Source organism: Perognathus longimembris, chromosome 3, assembly GCF_023159225.1.
Source record: "Perognathus longimembris pacificus isolate PPM17 chromosome 3, ASM2315922v1, whole genome shotgun sequence".
Lineage (NCBI taxonomy): Eukaryota > Metazoa > Chordata > Mammalia > Rodentia > Heteromyidae > Perognathus > Perognathus longimembris.
The window spans coordinates 64,448,712-64,476,090 of NC_063163.1; the positions used below are offsets into that span (position 1 = coordinate 64,448,712).

The 27,379-nt window shown below is 47.3% G+C and overlaps 1 protein-coding gene across 2 annotated transcripts in view; it reads left to right on the forward strand.

Moving 5' to 3' along the window:
- Nucleotides 1–15,296: 15,296 nt before the first annotated feature.
- Ap3d1 (adaptor related protein complex 3 subunit delta 1) overlaps nucleotides 15,297–27,379 on the forward strand; it is a 48,769-nt gene continuing 36,686 nt past the window's right edge. For both annotated transcript variants that reach the window (XM_048341705.1, XM_048341706.1), the window contains exon 1: nucleotides 15,297–15,639. In XM_048341705.1, the coding sequence (XP_048197662.1) occupies nucleotides 15,544–15,639 (96 nt within the window). In that variant the 5' untranslated portion in view covers nucleotides 15,297–15,543. The remainder of the gene's footprint in view (nucleotides 15,640–27,379) is intronic.

Sequence of the window (27,379 nt, forward strand, 5' to 3'; positions counted from 1 at the left end):
CTAGGTGCTAGGTGCTCTCTCTGAACTTTTTCTTTTCTTTCTTTCTTTCTTTCTTTTTTTTTTTTTTTTTTTTTAGTCAGTCGTGGGTCTTGAACTCTAGCCCTGGGCACTGTCCCTGAGCTCTTCAGCTCAAGGCTAGTGCTCTACCATTTGAGTCACTTCTGGTTTTCTGGTGGTTAATTGGAGATAAGGGTCTCATGGACTTTACTGCCCTGGCTGGCTTTGAATCCAGAGCTTCAGATCTTAGCCTTCTGAGCAGCTAGGATTACAGGCATGAGTCACCAGTGCCAGGTGGATATCTACGTTTCTTTTGTATGGGGTGGGGTGGTTTGGGTACTAGAGATTGAACTAAGATCTTCTCACATGCTTACTATGGAGCTATACCCCCATTTACTGTGTAGATGTATATAGCAAAAATGCCCAACTCTTGCTGGGCATTGGTGGTTCATGCCTGTAATCCTAGCTACTCAAGAGGCTGAGATCTGAGGATTGTGGTTCAAAGCCAGCTGGGACAGGAAAAGTCTGTGAGACTCTTATCTCCAATTAACCATCAGAAAACTGGAAGTGGTTCTGTGGCTCAAGTGGTAGAGGACTAGCCTTAAGCTGAAGAGCTCAGGGACAGCACCCAGGCCCAGAGTACAAGTCCCATGACCAACAAAAAACAAAAACTGCCAAACTGTGAACATAACAAACTCTAAATGGTGGCTTGAAATCAGCCTCAGTGGAAGCACAAACCAACAAGAGCCAGTTGTTATACATGTAGTGTTGTGCCAAGTCGCAAGACTACCACCAAGAAGACCACCGAGATTCAGACATTCCAAAATGCAAAAGCAAGGCAAGGCTTTATTAAGCGAGCTGCAACTTGGGCCTCGTCCTACCCACCCAGACAGCGGAGGTTAGGAGGGAGCCCCGAGCTGTGATTACACAGGGCTTATAAAGGCAAAGAACAAGGTTACAACAATCAGGTGTTCAAGCAAGCAAGATTAGGACACAGGTACAAATCTGATTGGCTCAGGGTTCAATTCTAAAATGGGGTTCACGTGGTAAAATGGGGTTCATGTGGTAAAATGGGGCCTGACTTCAAAGTCTGGCACTTCAGTAGTAGCTAATCCTGCAAGAAATATTGCTGGGGCAATGTAAAGCTTAAAATTAAGAACAATGTAGGGGGGCTAGGAAGGTGGCTTAGTGGTAAAGTTGCTTGCCTTGCATGCATGAAGTCCTGGGTTCACTTCCTCAGCACCACATAAACAGAAAAGGTGCTGTGGCTCAAGTGGTAGAGTACTAGCCTTGAGAGAAAAAAAAAGCCAGGGACAGTGCTCAGGCCCTGAGTTCAAGCGCCAGGACTGGCAAAAAAAAAAAAAAAGAATAATTGGGCCAGGCACTGGTGGCTCAGGCCTGTAATCCTAGCTACTCAGGAGGTTGAGATCTGAGGATGGTGGTTCAAAGCCAGCCCAGGAAGGCAAATCTGTGAGATGCCTATTTCTAATTAATCACTGGAAGGCTGGAAATAGACCATTAGCCTTGGGCAGAAAAGCTCAGGGATACTGCCCAGGCCCTGAGTTCAAGCAAGCCCCACAATTGCCAAAAAGAAAGAAAAGAACAATTAGGCCAAAAGCATGTTTACAATTGTCTAATGGCCAACAGACCTGTAGGTGATCAGAGTTTAAGCCACTAAACATTGGTGTGACATTTGTTACACAGCATTTTTACAACTCTTGCTGACAAATACAGTAGGTAATTACCTCATTGTCCTGGATGACTACAACATTGTGCAGTTGAGAAAGTCAGTGAAGCCTACTGGAGTTGAGATAATCTGTTCAGGATGACAGAGTTGGGTTCACAGTTGGCCTGCAAAAGTACAAAAGTCTTCAAACTATATAGATTTGGTTAAGGGAACTCATTTCTCTAAGCCTCTGTTGTCAAGATCAAATGTTACAAGTATTGTTGGCTCATGGCGATAATGCTAGGTACTCAGGAGGCTGTGATGTGATGACCAGAATTTGAAGGCAGCTTGCACAAAGATATCCTAAAGACTTCTGGGAATATGGCCTAGTGATGAGAGTGCTTGCCTCGTATACATGAAGCCCAGGGTACGGTTCCCCAGCACCACATATATAGAAAATGGCCAGAAGTGGTGCTGTGGTTCAAGTGGCAGAGTGCTAGCCTTGAACAAAAAGAAGCCAAGGACAATGCTCAGGCCCTGAGTCCAAGGCTCAGGACTGGCAAAAAAAGAAATCCTAGAGACTTAAGCTGGGTACTGGTGGCTCACGCCTGTAATCCTAGCTACTCAGGAAGTAGAGATCTGAGGATTGCAGCTCTGAGACAGCCTGTCTGGGAAGGAAAAGTCTGTGAGACTCAAAGGCAGTGGGACACTGATGACTCACACCTGTGATTCTTGAGGCTGAGAGCTGATAATCATCGGTCAAGCCAGCCCATGCAGAAAAGTTCATGAGACTCTTATTTACAAGTAACTACCAAAATGCCAGAGTGGGGTGTAACTAAGATGGCTGAGCAGCAGCCTTGAGCAAAAAGGCTAAAGGACAAACTGGGTGCTGGTAGCCCACACCTGTAATCCTAGCTATTCAGGGTGCTAAAATCTGAGGATTGAGGTTAGAAGCCAGCCCAGGCAGGAAAGTCTGTAAGACTCTTACCTCCAATTAATGACCAAAAATACCAAAACTGGAGCTGTGGCTCAAGTGGTAGAGTGCTAACTTTGAGCAAAAAAAGCTCAAGGACAGCGCCCAGGCCCTGAGTTCCAGCCTCAGGACACAAATATCAAAATAAATGAGTATATAGGGGTATACCACAGTGACTCAGAGAAAGCACCTGCAAAATGATGGCCGATCTCTAAGCTTTCCCTTTTCTTCTCTCCTCCAGCTCTGCTAGACTCCTTCTGTTCCTCCAAATGCTTAGCTAACCCTTCATTTTGTCTTGGTGTCTGCCTAGACTACTTTTTCCAAACCTTCTGTTGGTTGTGGTTTCTCCTTCATCTCTGGTCACTGTCAATGATGTACATACTCAGAATGCAGTATGTTGTGGGGTTTGGGGGGGGGGGGTGTTGGTGTTTTTTGTTTGTTTGTTTTTGCAAGTCCTGGGGCTTAGACTCAGGGTCTGAGCACTGTCCCTGGCTTCTTTTTGCTCAAGGCTAGCACTCTGCCACTTGAGTTACAGTGGCACTTCTGACTTTTTCTGTTTATGTGGTGCTGAGGAATCGAACCCAGGGCTTTATGCAAGGTAGGCAAGCACTCTACTGCTAAGCCACATTCCCAGCCCAGTATGTTGTTTTTGAATGACTAGGTGAGTGAGTGGAGGAAGGCACGGGTGAATGTATGGATGGATTCATGGATGGGTGGATGAAAGAGTGAATCATTTGTGACTAGGGAACTGATTCCATGGTGGATCAAACATTGATAACAGATATATGAACCTCAGGCAGGATTCTGCAACTCAAGGCCCTTTGTCCAATCATTACAGAGGAGCATCCCCTCTTTTGAGCCTGGCTAGCACTGCCCCCTGCTGGCTACTCTGAAGGTTGCAGTCATCCCATCAGCTTTTTTTTTTTTTTTTTTTTTTTCCCCAGTCCAGGGACTTGAACTCAGAGGGGCCTGGACACTGTTATTGAGCTGCATTTGCTCAAGGCTAGCATTCTACCACTTGAGCCACAGCACCACTTCCGGCTTTTTCTGTTTATGTGGTACTAAGGGATCGAATCCAGGGCTTCATGCATGCTAGGCAAGCACTCTACCACTAAGCCACATTCCCAGCCCCACCAGCTTCTTCAGTGCTGCAATAATTGGCTCTTGTCCAAAACTCTTCTTAAATCTTCATAAACAAAACATTTCACTAAGCCAGGCACCATTGGCTCACACCTGTAATCCTAGCTACTCAAGCAGGAGGCTGAGATCTGAGAATGTGGCTCAAAGCCAGTCCTGGCAAGAAAGTCACTGAGACTCTTATCTCCAATTAACCACCAGAAAACTGGAAATGGCACTGTGGATCAAGTGGTAGAGTGCTAGCTTTGAGCTGAAGAGTTCAGGGACAGTGCCCAGGCTGAGTTCAAGCCCCATGACTGAAGGGGGGGGGGCGGGGATTCACTACAGCATACTAATATGCCAAGCAAGATAAAGATCTCCTGAACTTGTGAGAGGAACTAGTGGAGACCAATAATAAATAAAACAATGGGCTAGGAACAGGTGGCTCAGCTACTCAGGAGGATGAGATGCAAAGATTCCAGTTCAAAGCCAGTCTGGGAGCCAGCACTAGTGGCTCACACCTGTAATCCTAGCTACTCAGGAGGCTGAAATCTGAGGATTGCTATTTAAAGCCAGCCCAGGCAGGAAAGTCCCTAAGGCTCTTATCTCCAAGTAAGCACCAGAAAATCAGAAGTGGTGCTGTGCCTCAAAGTGGTAAAGCACTAGCCTTGCACTGAAGAGCTCAGAGAGAATGCCCTGAATTCAAGCCCTATGTCTAGGGGAAAAAAAAGACAATCTGAGGAAGAAAGTTTATGAGATCCTTATCTCTAATTAGCCAGCAAAAAGATGGAAGTAAAGGTGTGATTCAAATGGCAGAACACCAACCTTGAGCAGAAAAAGCCAAGTGAGAGTGAAAGATCCTTAATTCAAGGCAGGCATTGGTGACTCATGCCTGTAATCCTAGCTAATGAGGAGGCTGAGAACTGAGGATTGCAATTGGAGAAAGCATTAGGCACCAAACCAGCAGCGGAGCTGTGGCTCAAGTGGTAAAGTGCTAGACTTGAGCAAAATAAGCTCAGAGATGATGCCTAGTCCTGAGTTCAAGCCTCATTATTGAAACACATACACACACACACACACACACACACACACACACACAGATCCTGAATTCAAGCCCCAAACAAAAATAAACAAATAAACAAAAGTCAGCACTAGAAGATAATCAGTTTGAGGGCTGGGAATGTGGCTTAGTGGTAGAGTGCTTGCCTAGCATGCATGAAGCCCTGGGTTTGATTCCTCAGTACTACATAAACAGAAAAAGCCAGAAGTGGCACTGTGGCTCAAGTGGTAGAGTGCTAGCCTTGAGCAAAAGAAGCTCAGGGACAGTGCCCAGACCCTGAAGTCAAGCCCCAGGACTGGCAAAAAAAATAATAAGCTTACTTTGTTGGCTTTCTTGTATCTATACTAAGGGCCTCGTGCTCTTGGTTGGCTTTTTCGCTCAAAGCTGGTGCTCTACTGAAGAGCCAGACTTTTTTTTTTTTTTTGGCCAGTCCTGGGCCTGAGCACTGTCCCTGGCTTCTTCCCGCTCAAGGCTAGCACTCTGCCACTTGAGCCACAGCGCCACTTCTGGCCGTTTTCTGTATATGTGGTGCTGGGGAATCGAACCTAGGGCCTCGTGTATCCGAGGCAGGCACTCTTGCCACTAGGCTATATCCCCAGCCCTGAAGAGCCAGACTTTGAAGTCAGGCCCCACTTTACCACGCGAACCCCACTTTACCACGTGAACCTGAGATAAGCAGGCTCTGTGAGCAAACTCAGGACAAGCTTATTAGGGCCCAGCCTGTCAAGAACTCTAACCACTGGGAATGCTTAACTCTAACTGCCCCCCAGAGTGCCTTGAGCCCTGAGCCAATCAGATTTGTACCTGTGTCCTAATCTTGCTTGCTTGAACACCTGATGGCTGTAACTTTGTTTTTTGCCTTTATAAGTCCTGTGCAATCACAGCTCAGGGCTTCCTCCTAACCTCCGCTGTGTTGGTGAGTAGGAAGAGGCCCAAGTTTCAGCCCACCTGAATAAAGCCTTGCTTTTGCATTTTGGAATGTCTGAGTCTTGGTGGTCTTCTTGGTGGTCGTTTTGCAACTTGGCATAACATTTGGGGGCTCGTCCAGGATAGCCCCAGAGATCCCTGAGACCCCAGACTCCGAAGGTAAGAAAACAGCGCTGTTCATTTGTCATGTCCTGTAATTTGTCTGTTTGTCTATTTGTCTGCTTTGTTTCTGCTTATTTCTTGAAGGGGTTGTTGAAGCGGACGCACTTACTCGGCAATCCTGGGGAGACTGGGGGACGCCCCAGACTCTCTACCCTTGAAGGAGGACCCCTGGAACCCCGCCTTGAACTTGGGTCCACTCCTTCTGCACCCTTGCAGGAGGTCATGGGCCAACTTGGGAGATCCCCAACTTTTCTTGTTCTCAGGCCTGTGTTTTCCTCCTTTTGTATTAATTGTTTTGTTTTTTGTAGCCTTTTGGACTGAACATCTGATCAGAGCTATGGGTAACATTCTATCTTGGGGACCTCCATTTAGCCCCCTAGATTTGATTTTAGCTCACTGGAGGGAGGTCAAGGAGATAGCTCAGAACCGAGGTGTGGCCCTTAAGGAGGAAAAATGGATCACCCTGTGTAAGTCAGAATGGCCCACCCTTGAGAGAGCTAATTGGCCACCTGAGGGGAGCTTTGACATAATTAAGATCAGGACTTTACAAAGCCTAATCAACGCCCCTCGTTCAGGCCAGGTTCCTTATATAGATACATGGAGGGAACTCATTGACAGGGATGCTCCAGCTTGGGTTTGGCCTTTCTTACCAACTCCCTCCTCCACTCCTTCTCCTACCCCAATATTCGTTCCAAAGACACAGGGTGACGAGAGACGAATACTGGCCATTTTCTACAATTGGCATACCCAAAATGCCCCCTTTTCTGAGAAACCCCAGGATTTAATTCGCTTGCTTGAAACTATACTTTTCACTCACCAGCCCACTTGGGATGATTGTAGACAGCTTTTACAGGTCCTTTTCACCACTGAGGAGAGAAATCGTATCCAAGAAGTGGCCCAGAGACTTATCCCCGGCCCCAGCGGAACGCCCATCACGGATCCTGCCTTGATTGACACCTATTTTCCTGAGACCCGACCAGCATGGGACTACAATACGGCTGAAGGTAGGGAGCGACTCCTTGTCTATCGCCAGGCTCTGCTGGCAGGTCTCAAGGCGGCGGCTCGCCGACCTACCAATATGGCCAAAGTTTATAATATTAGACAGGGAGAAAGTGAAAGTCCGGCAGCATACCTTGAGTGGCTTGTGGAAGCCTTTAGTCAATACACCCCGTATGATCTTGAGACCCAGGAATCTGCTCAGATGATTGTTTGCCTACGTAAATCAAGCCGCACTGGACATAAAGCAGAAGTTGCAGGCTCTAGACAGGCTTGGTGAAAAATCTGTTAGGGATCTAGTAACAGTGGCAGAAAAGGTTTATAATCAGAGAGAAACAGGAGAACAAAGACAGGAAAGGAAGGACAAAGAACGTGGAATCGAACAAGAAAAGAGAAACAGAGTTAAGGAAAGGAGTTTGGCTAAAATTTTGGAGCAACAACAGGCACAATACAAGGACTTCACGGAAATCCTGACCTCTGTGCAGGCAGGAAACTTTGGACGGTCCTCCTCTCCAAGTAAGGAGCAGGAGCCCAAACCCCAATCAAGAGTAGGGAAGAATCAATGTGCCTATTGCAAGGAGGAGGGGCATTGGATCAAAAACTGCCCAGAGCTAGCCAAGAAAAAGGAGGAAAAACAAAGTAGGATCAAGAGTGTTGCCAGCCTTAGAGTTGACTGAGGACAGTGACTGAGGGAGTCGGGCTCAGACCCCCTCCCTGAGCCCAGGATAACATTGAAAGTGGAGGGGAATCCAGTCATGTTCATGGTAGATACGGGAGCAGAAAATTCAGTATTACTAGCCCTGAGAGGGCCGATGTCCACTAAAACAACATGGGTCCAAGGTGCGACGGGCACTAAACCTTATAAATGGACTACTCGAAGAACAGTGGACTTGGGAGCGGGCCAGATAACCCACTTGTTTTTAGTCATCCCTGACTGCCCCTATCCATTGCTTGGACGTGACCTGTTAACAAAAATGAAAGCTCAGATACAGTTCACAGGCAGTGGGGCTTCTGTGATGAACTCAAGAGAAAAGCCTGTTAGTATACTAATAACTAGCAAGTTAGAAGAGGAGTATAGGCTATACCAGCATCCCAAGCCTGAGTCTCTGGAAAATGAGTGGCTACGGGTGTTTCCCCAAGCATGGGCAGAAACTGGGGGAATGGGACTGGCAAAACATTGTCCTCCAATCTTTGTGGAACTCAAAGCCGGAGCCGACCCAGTAAGAGTTTGCCAGTACCCTATGTCACTAGAAGCAAAGAAGGGGATCACTCCTCACATCAGAAAATTGTTAGATTTAGGAGTTCTGAAGCCCATCCAGGCAGCCTGGAATACTCCATTGTTGCCTATAAAAAAGCCTAATTCTAATGATTACAGACCAGTGCAAGACTTGAGAGAAATTAACAAGAGAGTAATGGACATTCGTCCAATAGTCCCAAACCCGTATACCCTGCTGAGCTCCCTGTCACCAAGCCATGTGTGGTATACTGTGTTGGATCTAAAGGATGCTTTCTTTAGCCTGCCCTTAGCCTCACAGAGCCAAAGCTACTTTGCATTTACTTGGTACGATCCTGAAATCGGGATAAGCGGTCAATTGACCTGGACCAGGCTGCCTCAAGGATTCAAGAATTCGCCTACCATCTTTGATGAGGCGTTACATGAAGACCTGAGTGAGTACCGCTCCAAAAATACTGGAATAAGTCTATTGCAATATGTAGATGATTTGTTAATAGCTGCTCCAGACAAGGATAGCTGTCTAAAGGGAACAGCTAGGCTCTTAAAGACTCTTGGCAATTTGGGCTATAGGGCCTCCACTAAAAAGGCACAAATTTGTAAATCTGGGGCTGGGGATATGGCCTAGTGGCAAGAGTGCCTGACTCATATACATGAGGCCCTGGGTTCCATTCCCCAGCACCACATATACAAAAAATGGCCAGAAGTGGCGCTGTGGCTCAAGTGGCAGAGTGCTAGCCTTGAGCAAAAAGAAGCCAGGGACAGTGCTCAGGCCCTGAGTCCAAGCCCCAGGACTGGCAAAAAAAAAAAAAATGTAAACCTGAAGTCACCTAGCTGGGCTTCATATTAAAAGAGGGCAAGCATTGGCTGTCAGATGCACGTAAAGAGACTGTGCTGAAAATCCCTGTGCCTAAGTCAGCCAGACAAGTCAGAGAGTTCCTGGGAACAGCGGGCTTTTGCTGGCTGTGGATACCTGGGTTCGCTGAGATGGCCAAGCCTCTATATGAAGCCACCAAAAACCTCCCAGAATTTCATTGGACTGAGCAGATGCAAAAAGCCTTTGAGGCAATCAAGAAAAGCCTTCTGGAAGCCCCAGCCTTAGGCCTAGCTGACATGAATAAACCATTCACATTGTTCGTGGCTGAAAATAAAGGAATAGCAAAAGGGGTGCTCACCCAGCCAATTGCGCCCTGGAGACAACCAGTCGCCTACTTGTCAAAGAAATTGGATCCTGTCGCCGCTGGGTGGCCTTAAGAATAATAGCTGCAGTAGCCCTCTTGGTAAAAGATGCAGATAAGTTGACTCTGGGGCAGAACCTAACTGTGGCCACTCCACACGCTCTAAAGGGGGTGCTAAAGTAACCGCCTGACCGATGGATGAGCAATGCCTGCATGGTCCATTATGGAAAAAGGTATGCGGGTGCGGTGGTTACTACGGACACTGAGATAGTGTGGGCGGAGGCACTCCCCCAGGGAACTTCTGCACAAAGAGCAGAACTAGTGGTACTAACAAAAGCCTTATGGATGGGAAAAGGAAAGAGACTAAATATCTATACAGACAATTGGTACACTTTTGCCACCGTACACGTCCATGGAGCCATCTACCAAGAGGGGGCTACTGACAGCCAAAGGAAAGGCCATTAGAAACAAGCAGGAGATTTTTTTTTTTTTTTTTTTTTGGCCAGTCCTGGGCCTTGGACTCAGGGCCTGAGCACCGTCCCTGGCCTCTTCTTGCTCAAGGCTAGCACTCTGCCACTTGAGCCACAGCGCCCCCTCTGGCCGTTTTCCATATATGTGGTGCTGGGGAATCGAACTGAGAGCTTCACGTGTAGGAGGCAAATACTCTTGCCACTAGGCCATACTCCCAGCCCCAAGCAGGAGATTTTAAGGTTCATCCAGGCCCTATGGGAACCAGCAAAGATTGCCATTATGCCCTGTCTGGGTCATCAAAAGGGAATTGATTCGGTGACTAGAGGGAACAATCTGACTGACCAGGCAGCCAAGGAAGCAGCCCTCCAGCCCAGAGCAGAAGTATTGACTCTAGTAGACCCAGGACCACGAGCTTTGCCTCCTGTGCCCCAGTATTCCCAAGAAGACGTGGAGTGGATAAAGAAAATTCCCATGGCCCACAAAACCCCGGACAGAGAAGGAAACAATGATTGGTGGAAAACTTGTGAAGGGAAACTTATCTTGCCGCAAGGGCTGGATAAAGGGATCCTTAAGAGAATCCACCAAGCTTCTCACATGGGAACCCGAAGAATGCAGGACTTGCTCCAACACTCCAAAGTGAAAATTAGACAAGGAGATCAAGTTATTGAAGATATTGTTAAAAATTGTAAGGCCTGTCAGCTCACCAATGCCCCCAATCAACAAGTTACTAAAGGAGCTCGGCTCCGTGGAGATAGGCCAGGCGTGTATTGGGAAGTAGATTTCACAGAAATTAAACCTGGAAAATTTGGATATAAATATGTGCTAGTTTTGGTAGATACCCTTTCAGGATGGGTTGAAGCCTATCCAACAAAGCAGGAGACTGCGAATATAGTGGCTAAGAAGATCCTGGAAGAAATCCTACCCAGGTATGGCTTCCCATCCACCATTGGGTCAGACAACGGACCGGCCTTTGTCTCAAAAGTAAGTCAGGGAATAGCCGCTGCACTGGGGACGGATTGGAAATTGCATTGTGCTTATAGACCCCAGAGTTTAGGACAGGTAGAGAGAATGAATCAGACTCTAAGAGACCTTAACTAAATTGGCCTTAGAGACTGGCACAGACTGGGAGTCACTCCTTCCTTTTGCTCTGCTTAGAGTAAGAAATTCTCCCTATCAGCTTGGCTTTACTCCTTTTGAAATAATGTACAGGTACCCTCCACCCATTATCCCTAGCCTTCAGACTGAATTGCTTGCTGATTTGGATGATACTGAATTTTTGTGTAAACTTGATTATTTGCAGCTCGTGCACAAGAATATGTGGCCCCAACTTAAGGCATTATATGATTCTGCTTCTGTCCCTGCCCCCCATTTATTCAGACCAGGGGATTGGGTGTTCATCTGGAGGCATAACCCCAAATCCTTAGAACCACAGTGGAAGGGACCCTACGTGGTGCTACTGACTACTCCCACCGTCCTCAAGGTAGACGGCATCACCACTTGGGTCCATTGCTCCCACGCCAGGCCAGCTGACCTCTTTGCCCTGGACGACGACTACCGTGGTGGAACATGGGAGATCTCCAAGCACCCGACTCAGCCGCTTCGCCTTCGCCTCAAGAAAAGAAAGTTAGACTGAATATTGTTATAATTTTCTCTTTTTTGTTTGTTTTTTTTTTTGCCAGTCCTGGGCCTTGGACTCAGGGCCTAAGCACTGTCCCTGGCTGCTTTTTGCTCAAGGCTAGCACTCTACTACTTGAGCCACAGCACCACTTCTGGCCATTTTCTGTATATGTGGTGCTGGGGAATTGAACCCAGGGCTTCATGTATGGGAGGCAAGCACTCTTGCCACTAGGCCATATCCCCAGCCCTGTTATAATTTTCTTTTTGCCTTCTTTCCTTGCTACCCTGGCTAATGTTGATGTTATTTTTGCAGCTCACTCCAAAGTGGGGTGACCCCCTTATTTTAGCAACTAGCAGGAGTCCTGTAAAGTCCCATGCAAGAAGGCATCGGTAGTTTTGGGCTTGCTCAGGAATACGGGCATAGCCACTCGACCCTTAGAGCACAGCTGAGTTTATGTATAATTTTGTTGCTGACATTTGGATACTAAACACTATACAGCTGATGGTAAGTCTGTATAGCTGAAAGCTAATTTCCAGTTTGAAGTAATCCTGCAGTCCCTTGATAAAGTAAGGTTATAGGTTCCTGGCTAGGTAAGGTCAACGTCCCTCAGTCAGCCTGAAGAAGCTACAGAAGATGGATGATCTTCACCCATCAGCCCCCCTTTCAAACCAAGGGACCAGAGTTTTTTTGTTTGTTTGTTTGTTTTGGTTTTTTTGGTTATTACTTTGGGCCCTATTGGCCCATGCCTTATCTCTATATCATCTCCTAGACATGCAAGCCATTGAAATGGACAGAATGGAGCAATGATTGGCTCCCAAGGTACCAAAGAGAAAAGGAGGAAATGAAGAGCCAGATTTTGAAGTCAGGTCCCACTTTACCACGCGAACCCCACTTTACCACGTGAACCTGAGATAAGCAGGCCCTGTGAGCAAACTCAGAACAAGCTTATTAGGGCCCAGCCAGTCGAGAACTCTAACCACGCTGGAGATATGGCCTAGTGGCAAGAGTGCTTGCTTCCTATACATGAAGCCCTGGGTTCAATTCCCCAGCACCACATACACAGAAAATGGCCAGAAGTAGCGCTGTGGCTCAAGTAGTAGAGTGCTACCCTTGAGCAAAAAAAGAAGCCAGGGACAGTGCTCAGGCCCTGAGTCCAAGCCCCAGGACTGGCAAAAAAAGAAAAAGAAAAAAAAAAGAAGAAGAACTCTAACCACTGGGAATGCTTAACTCTAACTGCCCCCAGAATGCCTTGAGCCCTGAGCCAATCAGATTTGTACCTGTGTCCTAATCTTGCTTGCTTGAACACCTGATGGCTGTAACTTTGTTTTTTGCCTTTATAAGCCCTATGTAATCGCAGCTCGAGGCTGCCTCCTAACCTCCGCTGTGTCGGTGGGTAGGACAAGGCCTGGGCCGTGGCCCCGCTTGAATAAAGTCTTGCCTTGCTATTGCATTTCGGAATGTCTGAGTCTTGGTGGTCTTCTTGGTGGTCGTTTCGCGACTTGGCATAACACTACCACTTAAGAAATACCCTTATTTCAGTTTTTTGGTAGTTAATCAGAAATAAGAGTCTCATAGGTTTTTCTCTCTGGTTTGACTTGAAACTGATCCTTAGGTGTCAGCCTCCTGAGTAGCTGAGACTATAGGCATAAGCCACTGTGCCCAGCATTTGATCAGTTTTGATATATGTATATATACCCACAGGAAACCATCAGTTAAATGAATTCATGTGTGTGCCAGTACTGAGGCTTGAATACAGGCCTTGCTTCTGTCCCTTAGTAATTTTTTTTGCCAGTCCTCGGCTTGAACCCAGGCCCTGAGCAATGTCTCTGAGCTTCTTTTGCTCAAGGCTGCCACCCTACCACTTGAGCCACAGCGCCACTTCTGGCTTTTTCTGGTTATGTGGTGCTGAGAAATTGAACCCAGGGCTTCATGCATGTTAGGCAAGCACTCTAGCACTAAGCCCACATTCCCAGCTCCTGTCCCTTAGTATTTTTACTCAATGCTGGAGTTCTATAAGAAAAGAAAAAAGAGCAGAAAGGGGAATGGAACAGTCTGATCAGTTTTATTCCTGAGGAAAACCTGGGAAGGGCAGCCAAGTCTTTTTCAGTCCAGCAGAAGGGGAAATGACACTAAGGTCTCTTGCAATATTAGACAGAAAGAATAAAGTCAGGCCAGGCAGTTGTAAGCAGGGTAAGATGGATAAGGGGTAAGAGAGCAATATTGTTTTGACTGAAGTTCAAGGTCTCAACAGCATCTTTGTACTCCATAGATAGGATATCAGCATCTTTTCAAAGACTGCAGGGTCTTCTGGCTTTTTCTGTTTATGTGGTGCTGAGGAATCGAACCCAAGGCTTCATGCATGCTAGGCAAGCACTCTACCGCTAAGCCACATTTCCAGCCCAGGGGAGGGGATTTATAAGCACTGCAGGGTCTTGGGCAGTGTCCTGGCCTCCATCCACTCTATGACTCCTCTAGTCATGATAACCACACATCAGACACACACTGTTGAGACTCAGGAAAATAATCCTTGGTCCCCCCTATACAGATGAGCAAGCAAAAGTTCCAATAACAATATGCTTAAAATATACTGGGAATCTCTCAGCAGAGTCAAAGTCACAGCTGGAGTCCTTTTCTTTTCTTTGTCTCTCTCTTTCTTTTTTTTTGGCCCATCCTTGAGCTTGAACTCAGAGTGTACCAGTACTGGGATTGGAACTCAGAGCCTCATGTTCTCACTAAGCTTTATTTATACAGCCAGGCACTCTCCTACTTGAGCCACAGCTCCACTTTTAGCTTTTTGCTGGTTAACTGGAGATTAGAACTTCAAGGTCTTTCCTGCCTGAGCTATTTTTGAACCACAATCCACAGACGTTAGGATCCTAGTAGTTAGGATTATAGACCACCCGCTCCTGGTTCAGGCAGCAGCTCTTCAGGTCACCAGTGTGTGCTCAGCCTTGTGACTGGGCAGCCTGCCAGCAGGATGTGGGCCCCACACGCTATTGCCCTCAGCAGGCATGGCTGTGCATGTATGGCCCAGGCTTGGCAAAGACTTTTTTCTTTCCCTCCCTCCTTTCCTCCCTCCCTCCCGCCAATCCTGGGGCTTGAACTCAGGGCCTGAGCACTGTCCCTGGCTTCTTTTTTGCTCAAGGCTAGCACTCTGCCACCTGAGCCACAGCACTACTTTTGGCCGTTTTCTATATATGTAGTGCTGAGGAATCGAACCCTGGGCTTCATGTATAAGAGGCAAGCACTCTACTACTAGGCCATATTCCCAGCCCTACTCTATTTGTTTTGTGGTAGGGAATCAAAACGCAGGGCCTTGGTAGGCAAGCACTCTACCACTGCGCTGCAGTCCCTGTTTGTTTCTATATTTAATGTGGAGGACATATCGTTGAATCTTCCTTTTTGAATCAGTTCTGATAATGACGTGTGTGTGTGTGTGTGTGTGTGTGTGAGGATTTTGTGAAACTGGAGGGGGGCGAACAGATTTGGAGGTTCTCAGGGAGCGTCATCTTTTAGATTTAGAAAAGGAGGAGCTGGATTCTTTTTCAGGAACTTGAGGAACCGGCGCCACGTGGAGCCACGCCCGCAACTGGCCCCGCCCACACGAAGACACGCCCACGTGTGTCACTTAGCCGTGGGGCGGAACAGGCCTGCCAGGTCTCAGAGCCGTGATTAGAACCCGGAATAAGGAAGTAGGTGGAGTTCCGTAAGATGCTGACCAATGAAAGAACAAGACTCTAAAAAGGAAGGGGAGGAACGGAGTAGCCAAAAGGGCGGTGTCCGCCTTGACATTGGGTTGCCTATGGTCGTCAAGGAAACCGAATTTGAAGGGCGGGGATTCTAGAAAGGCGGGGCTTCCGGGGGCGGGCCGGCTAAGACCCGGCGGCCGCTGTCAGCTGACCTGCCGCCATCTTGTCCGCCATTTGCGAGAGGCCGGGAGTGGGAGCCCGGGCCGTTGTCCAGCGGGTGGCAGCCCTTGCTGCTGCTGCCGCCGCCGCTCCCAAACCCCGCCGCCGCTCTGGCCTGGGCGCCTGCTCCACCGCGGTGGCCGGCGGCACAGCGTTTCGCCGGCGGCAGGCGCGGCCCCCGGGCCTCCTTACTGCTCCCGGCCGGGGTTCTCCGGGGACCAGAGCCCGTGGGCCGCCGCGATGGCCCTCAAGATGGTAAAGGGCAGCATCGACCGCATGTTCGACAAGAACCTGCAGGACCTGGTCCGCGGCATTCGTAACCACAAGGAGGACGAGGTGAGCCTCGCTGGTCGGGGCTGCCTGACCTGGTCACTGCCTGGGCCCTGCCTGCCGGCCTGCTCGGCCTCCAACCAGCCCCTCCGGAGTCGCTCCCTAGGTTCTTCTCTGGTCTCGGGTCCAGCTCTATCTGCCCTGCCCAGGGGTTGTAGCTCGACATATCCTCTCCCTTCCTTGGCGTCAATTCACCCATGAGCAGCCGTTATCTGTCCACTTTGAGGGCAAGTGTGTCCCTAAGGCAGGGTGTCAGGGCCCTGATCCTGGGTGCTGTTCTCAGAGCCTCAGTTATATTCGGAGCGAGTTTCAGGTCTGCCTTCACACCTCCTCCAGTGAACCCACCCTAAAGCGACCACGCAGGTGCCGTCTCACCTGACTGCATTTCTGGACTGGGGGTGTCTGTCGGTTCCAGGTCTCCGGACCGCTGGTAGAGATCCTCCTTGGCAAGACAAGACGGGGTCCACAGGTTCCCGCTAAAGAAAAGTCTTCTCCATGGGCAAAACATGGGTCCAGATCGTTTTGGGGCCCGACAGTAAACCCCAAGGGGGTTTCAGGCTCTAGACGCTGGGCCCAAGTTCCTTAGTACTACCTGTGGTCGCAGCCTAGGTACACAAAAAGGTGTGGTTGAAGTTGAGGGGGATCTTGGAATGAGGAAACCAGCTTCAAGCAAGAACCCAAAAACCGGGGCTGGAAACGTTTTCCACAAGTAAAATTGTAGCTGTGGGCTTCATTTCCTTCCTCTCCATTCCCTTCCCCCAGCCTGTGACCTAGATTAAGGAGAACAGAGATAGTGGCCACTCTGCCTCTGACTCCATTGAAGGATACCATTTAGGCTGTCAAAGTAGAAGTCTTTCTCCTGAACAGAGAAAAAGTACTGAAGCAGGGTAGCTGTCAGGTGCTTTGCTAGTACCAGATTGCTGGCTGAACTCACTGTGAGGAGTCATCAGAAGGGGCAGAGAAGAAGGAATTAACGCCTGATGCCCATTCCCTGATGGGGGCAGGGGGGGTGTTCTGCTTTCTCTGCACATTGTTGCAGTTTTCCAGATCCTGTGACTTCTGACATTGGTGAGGCTATTTTTGCTCTGCCTTCCCCCTCCCCTTCTCTCTTGCTTCTTGTTATATATCATTTCAGTTCTACCTAGCTGCTTCAGTTACAATGTGTAACTAACCTAGATATCCTCTTTAGTTTCCCATGGATTGGAGGGAATAGCTGATTGGCTAGGCAAATTGGAAATGCTGTTTTCACAGTCATGGCTGTTTTCTCCTCTAGGAGGGTCTCCTAATTACTTATTCAGCAGGTAACCTGGGCAAACTGGGTACTGTGAGTGAGGAGGAATGATACACACTCTACTGATTAGCATGGGGAGTTTTTGGGTGTTTTTATTTGGCCAGTTCTGGGACGTGGACTCAGGGCCTGAGCACTGTCCCTGGTTTCTTTTTGCTCAAGGCTAGCACTCTGCCACTTGAGCCATAGCGCCACTTCTGGCCGTTTTCCATGTATGTGGTGCTGGGGAATCAAACCCAGGGCTTCATGTATATGAGGCAAGCACTCTTGCCACTAGGCCATACCCCCAGCCCCCTGTTTTTGTTTTTTAATTTCCTTTTCTTTTTTGCTTAAACTCAGTATCTGACACTCCCTCTGATTGTATTGTCCTCTACCACCCATGCTTCTAACTCGTTGCATTTTATTTTTGAGATGGATCTTTTTTTTGTTTGTTTTTGGTTGTGGGGCTTGAACTCAGGGCCTGGGCCAGTATTATCCCTGAGCTTCTTTGTGCTCAAGGCTAGTGCTCTACCACTTGAACCATGCTGCCACTTCTGGTTTTTGAGTGACTAATTGGAGATAAGAGTCTCATGGGGGGCTGGGAATATGGCCTAGTGGTAAAAGTGCTTGCCTCGTATACATGAAGCCCTGGGTTCGATTCTTCAGCACCACATATACAGAAAAAGCCGGAAGTGGGGCTGTGGCTCAAGTGGTAGAGTGCTAGCCTTGAGCAAAAAGAAGCCAGGGACAGTGCTCAGGCCCTGAGCCCAAGCCCCAGGACTGGCAAAAAAAAAAAAAAGTCTCATGGGAAAATTTCTGCCCCGGCTGGCTTCAAATAGGGATCCTCAGCTCTCAGCCTCCTAGGTAGTTAGGATTATGGGCATGAATCTCTGGTACCCAGCTAGAGATGAGTCTTTTATATTGGGTGACTCAGTCCTACCTAGCCTATCTCATGCTGGGATCACAGTTTTGTGCCACTGTGCCTACCATAGATGCCTGGTTTTGAGAGGTGTGTACCTGACATCACTTACTTCTTTTTGTTCTCTGCTTTTATGCCCTCCCCCTCCCCCAGCTGCATTTGTTCATTTGGAATTGATGTGCGTGGATGCTACTATTTTGGAGGGGATGGCATTGGATAGGATATTGGCATGGAAATGCTTTGAAATTGTTTGGGATCAAGTTGGTACAGAAAGCCAGTGTAGTCTTTTTTTTTTTTTTTTCCTTTTTTGGCTAGTTCTGGGTCTTGAACTCAGGTCCCGGGCCCTGTCCTTGAGCTTCTTTGCCCAAGACTAGTGGTGTACCACTTGACCTACAGCTTTTTTGGTGATTAATTGGAGATAAAGAGTCTCGTGGACTTTCCTGCCTGGGCTGGTTTTGAACTGCATTTCTCAGATTTCAGACTCCTGAATAGCTAAGATTATAGGCATGAGCTACCAGTGCCCAGCTATAGTCTTAATTTTCTGTGTGGACCTTGCTATTGGCCAGTTGACAATACTATATACCCTGGTTCCCTCTCAGCAGGCTGTTTGTATGGTTCTTGAGGGAGTTGCTTAGCTGTCCGCTGCCAATTGCAGATTCTCATCTGTGGCTGCTGATGAATCTGAGCTAGCGGGACAGTGGTATTAACTATTCAGTGACTGTTCCCCCACCTTGGTTTTTTTTTTTGCCAGTTCTGAGGCTTGGGCCTCAGGGCCTGAATACTTTCCCTGGCTTCTTTTTGCCCAAGGCTAGCATTCTACTACTTGAGTCGTCTTTTTTTGTTTGTTTGTTTATGTGGTGCTGAGGAATGAACCCAAGGCTTCATGCATGCTAGGCAAGCACTCTACTGCTAAACCATATTCCCAGCCCCACCCCCCTTTTTTGATACAGGGTTTCATTCAGTAGTTCAGATGGGCTTTGAACTTGTTATGAAGTTCTCTTGCTTCAGGTTCCAGAGTACAGAGGTGATAGTTGTGCCCCATCACAAACAGCCCTTCTCTGCTTTAAAAAGCAGCTGCCCTGTTGTGCTTCCATGGCTATGTCTTGGCTAAGGAGGCCGAGCTCTGTGGATCATGGTTCAAGGCCAGCCTGAGCAGGAAAGTCCATGTGATTCTTATCTACAGTTAACCACCAGAAAACCAGAAGTAGCACTGTGGCTCAAAGCTATAGAGTACTACCATTAAGCAAAAAGAACTCAGGGACAGTGGTCAGGCCCTGAGTTCAAGCCTTATGGCTGACCAAAAAAAAGAAAACTACTTCATAGAGTTTCCTTGCTGCCCATAACACCTGAATAAATATTTCCGGTAGTGTATTTTCCTGTGGCAGCATAATTACTCCCAAATGTGTCCTTTTTATAATAGAAACTTGTATTCAGCATGATATAGAATAGGCATGACTAGGACTTTAAAACTCCTGTAGGAAGGCAGGGTGATTGAATGGAATTTTGTTGCATGATGGACATTCGCAATCTTAGCTGGATGACCTGGGGAGAGCTTCCAGCTTGATCTGTTTTGATCTGCTTCCTCTTCTATAAAGTGGGATGATTATTGCTTTTCCCTTCACTGAGAGGGGGAGGTAGTAATTTCATACATTCTTGGGAAAGGAAGCATTTAAAGGTGTCCCACATCTTTTTTTTTTTGGTGGTGCTAAGGATGAATTCTAGGGCCTTGTACATGCTAGGTAAGTGCTTATCTCTGAGACACACCCCCAGTCTTGTACTTTTTTGTGTGTTTGTGCAAGTATAGGAAGACCTGACTGGTACAGCTGTCTGGCTTTTGAGCTGTTTCCTTTTGACAGGCACTTCAGTGGGTCAGGCATTGGTACATTTACCCTGCAACAGAGCCTGCAGATCTGGGGGATGAGGTTCACAGAGGACACCAGCAAGGACATCTAGCCCTCCTTGCCTGGTGCCGGTCTTTTAGAAGCTTCTGGAGACACCACCAGGTGGGGTGTGACCTTCCTTCCCTTTAGTGCCTCTTGGTAGCACATCGAGGTGAGTCTCCGAGACCTCCAGTCTTGGGAAAGGGGAATTGAGCCTGGCTCACTTGTGCCTTATCTGCCAAAGACCAAACTGCACAGCTGCTCCAACAGTGTCTGAGTACACAGGGACACCAGGATAGGTCTTTGGAGGTCCCCTTGGCCTTGATAGACTTTGTAATAACCCCAGGGCCAACTGCATAGGATGCTTTTGACCAGTCTCATAGACATGCTTCTGGGGTCTGGAATTGAGCTTTAACTTGACACATGTTCTGGCTAGCTCCTCTTCTTCCCATGCAGCTGGGATAACAAGCATGGACCATCACATTCAGCTGTTTATGTGTGGTATTGGGGCTTGAACACAGCCTGAGTGCTGTCCCTTAGCTTTTTCACTGTAGGCTGGCACTCTACCACTTAAGCCATAGCTCCAGCTTTTTTAGTAGTTAATTGGAGATAAGAGGCTCACAGACTTTTCCTGCCAGGACTGGCTTCAAACCATGATCCTTAGATCTCATCTTCCAGAGTAGCTAGGATTACAGGTGTTAATCATAGTACTCAGCCATCCACCGTGTGTGTATGTGTGCGTGTGCGTGCGCGTGTGTGAGCACACGCATGTATGTGCACCTACACACATGCATGCCTGTGTGCATGTACACTGACTGGTCCTGCGGCTTAAACTCAGGGCCTAGGCACTGTCCCTCAGCTTTTTTGTTTTGTTCAAGGTTAGTGCCCTACAACTTGAGCCATACCCCCATTTTTGGCTTTTTTGATAGTTTATTGGAGATAAGAGTTTCACAGATTTTCCTGCTCAGACTGGCTTTGAACCGAGATCCTTACATCTCTCAGTCTCATGCATAGCTAGGATCACACAGGCATGAGCCACCTATGCCCAGTTACCCAGCTCTATTTTTGTTTTGTTTTTTGTTTTTTTTGGCCAGTCCTGGGGCTTGGACTCAGGGCCTTAGCACTGTCCCTGGCTTCTTTTTGCTCAAGGCTAGCACTCTGCCACTTGAGCCACAGCGCCACTTCTGGCCATTTTCTGTATATGTGGTGCTGGGGAATTGAACCCAGGGACTCATATATACGAGGCAAGCAGTCTTGCCACTAGGCCACATCCCCAGCCCCCAGCTCTATTTTTTGTTGGCTGTGGGGCTTGAACTTACGGCATGGGCACTGTTCCTAAGCTCTTTTGCTCAAGTCTAGCACTCTACCACTTTGAGCCACAGCTCCACTTCCTGCTTTTGAAGATTAATTGGAGATAAGAGTCTCTAGGGGACTTCTCTGCCCAGGCTAGCTTTGAATAACGATCTCAGCCTCCTGACTAGCTAGGATTTCAGGCATGAACCACTGGCGCCTGGCTTTCCAGCTATTTTTTGAGATAGAGATCTTACTAACTTTCTGCCCAAGCTGGTCTCCAGCTGTTATCCTCCTATTCTCTACCTCCTAAGTAGCTCTGAGATAGCAGATGTGAGCCAGGTGCTTGGCTTTTTTTTTTTTTTTTTTTAAATAAGATCTGTCACAAGCCAGGCACCAGTGGCTCATGCCTGTAATCCTAGCTACTCAGGAGGCTGAGATCTGAGGATGATGGTTCAAAGCCAGACTGTGCAGGAAAATTTCCAATTAACCACTCAGAAACCAGAAGTGGTACAGTGGCTCAAGTGGTAGAATGATCCATGAGCACAAAGAGGCTCAAGGACTGGGCTCAGGCCCTGAATTCAAGTCTGGCAACTGACAAAAAAAAAAAAAAAAAGATCTATGATTGTGTAGCCCAGGCTGAGCTTGAACTCTTGTTCCTTTTGCCTTAGCTTCCCAAATACTGGGATTATGGGCATGTGCCCCTATATGTAGCTAAGGCCCCTCTTCGCTTATCCATTCCTTGCTTGTTTCCACGCCAGCACAAACTTTTTCTCTTTTTTTTTTTTTTTTGCCAGTCCTGGGGCTTGGACTCAGGGCCTGAGCACTGTCCCTGGCTTCTTTTACTCAAGGCTAGCACTCTGCCACTTGAACCACAGCCCAGCACAAACTTTTAAAGCTCTGTGGTTTTTTTTCTTTTTAAAATGGAGTCTTGCAGTGTTGCTTTCAATTCCCCCATCTCACTCTCCTGAGTAGCTATGACCATAGTCATTAAATCTCTGTTTGAATCCTTTTTCATGGACTCCATCAACTTAATCTGGCTAAGATTGGAGCCCCTCCCTAAGGATGCTTCTCCTTTTGGCCAGCCAGTTGCTAAGCAGGTGCTGTCCCTTGTTCAGGCAGGCTTTATTTTCCTGCCAGTGCCCTCCAGATTGGACCTCCTCCTCCAGAATCTCTAATTTCTAGTACCTCACTATATCTTAGGTTCTTTGACACAGCCATGGGAACTGCTGCCTCCTTCCTCATAATCTTAGTATTTTCCAGTTCCTGTGTGATATGGAGACTTGAAGGTGACTTTATTGTGTTTAGTTAGATACTGGGCACCAGAGATTCCCGTCTGGGGATCATCCTGGATCATAGGATCTATTGTCACCACAGACACTTTATAAGAGAGGCATGCAGAAGCCAGGCACTGGTGGCTTAAGCCTGCAATCCTAGCTACTCAGGAGGTTGAGATCTGAGGATCATGACTCAAAGCCACCTCAGGCAGGAAAGTCCATGAGATTCTTACCTTCAATTAGGCACCCCCAAACTGGAAGTGGGGCTGTGGCTCAAAATGGTAGGGTGCTAGCCTTGAGCACAAAAGCTCAGGAACAGTACCCAGGCCCTGAGGTCAAGCCCCAGGATTGTTCCCCACCCTCCATTAAAAAAAAAAAAGCAGGAAAGGTGATCATATAGAGTGAGACCCAGAAACACTGTTCTGAAGAGGGGGCCTTGAGCAGAAGGATTTGGGGCCTCTGGAAGCTGAGGAAGGGGGGACCCAAATCCTCTGGGAAGGACCAGACCTTAACCCAGTAAGGATTGTTTGACCCTTATACTATAAGAGTGAGAAAATGCTGTTTGAACTACTCTACTTTTTTGAGTATCTGCTGTACATGGTTCAGTCCCTGGCCTTGAAGTCCCCCTTCTTCCCTGTGACCTTTGTTTTATCCTGTGCCAAAAGCTATGGCTGTGCTCCCTCACATCCCAAGAACTTGATCCATACTGGCTACTTGCCTCTTACAGTGTCTTATATCATGAGTGCCACATTTCTGACCTGGCTTAGGCTCAGCAGCCCTTCTAGCATACATGACACTCTTGTACAGATGCCTGCTGCAGTGTGCTCCTTGTGGGGCACTTAGGCTCTTGCTACATTTTTCTGTAATTACTTCCCCAAGCTTCACTGCTGCTTCTGAAGTCAGACTCAACATCTAGGACTTTGATCACCCAGAACTGAAAGAATAGACAGGACTTGCAGCCACCTACCCAGTCCTCTCATCCCACTTCTCTGCTGCCTCATCTTTATTAGCATATTAACATGGTTAGCTCACATCAAAGAAACTACCTGGAAGGGGTTAGTCTGGACCTGACTTCCTTGGGAATGCATAACACATAAGTCCATCGTGATTGAGGAGGAATGAGCAGGAAGTAGAAAGCAGGAAAAGGAGAAACATTCCTGTCCTGAGTGGGCTGCCATTGTCTCTGCAAGATGAGATGGTGGGGTTTCTAGTGCTCCCCAGTCTAGCCCAGGAGGACAGGAGCATGTGTGGCTCTAGTCCCTGCTGCCCATAGGTGCTCTCTGGCACTGAGGATCACTGCTGACTATAAACAGTGCTGTGCCATAGAAACAGTAACAGTCAAATGGATGGTTTAAATCTCTCATTTAAATTAAGCAACAAAAAAGAGCCAGGTGCTGGTGGCTCATACCTGTAATCCTAGCTACCCAGGAGGCTGAGATCAGAGGATTGCAGTTTGAAGCTAGCCCAGGCATGAAAGTCCATAAGACTCTTTTATCTCCAATTAATCACAGAAAAAGCCAGAAGTAGTGCTGTGGCTCAAGTGATAGAGTGCTGCTAGCTTTAAGCAAAAGGAGCTCAGGGACAGTGCCCAAACCCAGAGTTCAAGCCCTAGGACTGGTGCAAAAAAAAAAAAAAAAGAAGAAGAAAAATTACATAGTGGTTTATTGGTACATACTTGTAATCTCAGCACTTGTCTCAGGAGACTGAGGTGGGAGAATGGAGAGTTTGAGGTCATTCAAGGCAACATTGCAAGACTTTGTCTCAAAAGAAGTATATGAAGCTCATCTGATAGAGTACCAGCCTAGAGAGCTTGAGTTCAAACTCCAGTATTGTCCCCCAAAAGCCACAAGGTACAGTTAATTATAAAAGTGCATTTGATATAACACAGTGCATCTCAGATCTTGCCATTTCACAATATTAGCATGACGATGTAGAGGGGCCATTTGACATGGCATGTGATTGGTTCTCACACTTGTTTCTGATTAGCCATATTGCTTCCATATAAAACGTGTAGCTCTGATGTCATGTTTGTTCTCTCTCCTCTCTCCCTCTCCCCCCTCCTCCTCCCCTCCCTTGGGTCCCAAGCACCTCAGCAGGACCTAGAAGTACAGACAGGAAATGAGTGCCAGAGTTGTTCAGAGGCTCCTTTGGACTCGGTCTCTGTCCCTTTTCTGTCCTGACTTCTTAGTACTTGCTCCCCCCTACCATGCCACACAAATGAATGTGCTTTAAGCACTTGCTTCACTGCCACCTTGTAGCTCACTCCACTTGCTGCCTCTTTTATTGGCCTCTAGGCCTTTGCATACCTGGCCTACCTTTGTTTTTCATGATTGGTTGCTGGTGTGGTCCTTGGCATATTCAGGACTCAGGAATACTTTCAGAATGATTATAAAAATACAGTATTACCTTGCAGCATCTGGTAGGTGTCCTGCCCTTGAGTGGCTGAGGAGTACCAGCAGTAAGTGCGTAGATCTGTAAATAGAGCTTGTCACCACGTAAACAGGACAGTATTTCTGTATTGTTGCATTTTTTTTATCCCTAACTTATCATCGCAGTATTTTCACTTGGCTCAAATGCTAGAACCCCTGCCTAGCAAGCATGAGGCCCTGACTTCAAACCCCAGTATAGTCAGATACAATACAATAGGATGGGGTTTCTATAAAAACACTCACATTTTAGAATTGGAGTTTGATTGCCATCTCAGGGCTAGAGCATTGTCCCTGAGCTTTTTTGCTCAAGGCTAGCACTCTACCACTTTAGCCACAGCTCTATTTCTGGCTTTTTGGTAGATTAATTGGAGATAAGAGTCTCATAGGCTTTCCTGCCCAGGCAAGAAACTACAGTCCTCATATCTAACAGGGGGCTGTGTCACTAGGATTACAGGCCTAAGTCACCAGCACTTGGCTCAGCTGAGTTGTTTTAAAGGTAAGGTCACCCTCTTCAGCCTAGGATATCCTTGAGCTCTGGATCCTCTTGCCTCAGATTCTAGTGCCAGAATGATAGTTGTATACTACCACACCAGGCTCCTTTCTTTTTCCTCTCTTGCTGTGCTTAGGATAGAACCTAGCGGCTCATGCTAGGTAAGCACCCACTACTAAGTCATAGCTGGCCTGGGTGCAGTATTGGAGCCACAGCTCTTTGTCCAGCTTTTTGGTCTGTTAATTGGAGAGAAGAGCCTCATCCCTGCCCATGGCTTTGAACCATGATCCTCAGATCTCAGCCTTGTGAATAGCTGGGATTACAGGTGTGAGCCACCAGTGCCCAGCTTGAGAGAGTCTTGATTCCTATTAGCTAGCAAAAAGCCAGAACTGGAAGTATGGCTCAAGTGGTAGAATGCCAGCCTTCAGCAAAAAAAGCTAAACAAGGAGGCTTGGCCCTGTGTTCAAGCCCTAGTACTAGTTCAAAACAGCAAAAACTGCCAGTCTTGGAAAAAAGTTGTTACACTATATTTTTTTAGTAAACCATAACAAGAACAAAGTCTGTGCTGTTCAGCACCAGAGATGCAGTGTTTTATTGGTTGTTGTTGTTTTTTTATTGTTGTTGTTGTTTTAATGGTTCTGGGGTTAAAACGCAGGACCTTGAGCTTCCTAGTGAAGCAAATATTTTCAACCCAAGGTTGGTTGAATATAGGGATGGTAGAGCCTGAGGATACAGAACGTGACTTATCATCCTCTCATTCTAGAATGCCACCATTTTTACACCATTCCTTACTTTCATTGTGAATTGTATTCTGGCTGTTACCAGAAATGAGTGCTGTCATGTCCTCCTAAAAGCCAAGAGGAAGCCGTAGCATGGCTATGCATGTCCACCCATGTTCTGTTTGAACACCCACATTCAGTATTCTCTGGCATACGCATGGGCTGGAATTGGTGTTCCAGTGATAGTGTATTTCATCCTGGAAAGTGCCTCCAGCCTGTTTCCATAGAGGCTTACCCTGTGTCAGTCCCACTCCCCAAACAGGAGGGCCTATTTCCTTCACATGGGGTTGTCTTTTGATGTTTACCTTTTAAATCATTGGCCTTGGAGTACTTGCCAGGGGCAGGAACTGAGGGTCCTTGGAGTAGCAGTTCCACCCACCAAAACAGGAGGGCCCAGTTCTTTCAACATGGGGTTATCCTTTTGATCTTTCCCTCTTAAATCATTGGCAGTGGTGTCCTTGACAAGAACAAGAACTTAGGGTCCCTGGAGTGGGATTTAGTAACTGGAAGCACATTGGAAGGAAATGATGGTGGTTACTTCATTGTGCCAAGTCTCAATCATAAACTATTCAGCAGGGTGGTCTGTGACTAGGAGGGCACTGAGCAGCTGTGGCCCTTTTTCTTTTCTTTTTTTTTCTTTTTATTTGTTTATTAATTGAACACAATTTTTTTTACAAGGTGTTATGCAAAAAGGGTACAGTTACATAGTAGGGCAGTGTGTACATTTCTTGTGATATCTTACGTCCTGTTTTTCTATCCCTTCTCTAGGTCAGGTAGACATATATACAATATACAATGTATCAAGAACATATACAGTATTCACAGACTTGGTCTCTACTGTCTCTCCGTCTCCCTTTGTTAACAGTCATATATCAGGGAGATCATGCCCCTTTGTTTTCTGTGTTCTCGGCTTGTCTCGCTCAACATTATTTGTTCACGTTCTGACCATTTCCCTGCGAATAACTATTTCACCATTCCTAATCGCTATGTAGTATTCCATTGTGTATAAGCACCATATTTTTTGGATCCATTCGTCTGTGGAGGGGCATCTGGGTTGTTTCCATATTTTGGCTATTGTGAATTGTGCCGCGATAAACATGGAAGTACAAATGTCTTTTTGATATCTTGGGTTTTGCTGTTTAGGATAGATGCCTAGGAGTGGTATGGCTGGGTCATAGGGTAGGTCTATATTGAGCTTTTTGAGAAACCTCCATACTCTTCTCCAAAGAGGTTGTACTAATTTGCACTCCCACCAACAATGGAGAAGGGTTCCTCTTTCCCCACAGCCCCTCCAGCATTTGTTGTTTCCTGAGTTCAGAGTATAGGCCATTCTAACTGGGGTGAGGTGGTATCTCAGGGTTGTTTTTATTTGCATTTCCTTTACTAGCAGGGATGTTGAGCATTTCCTCATGTGT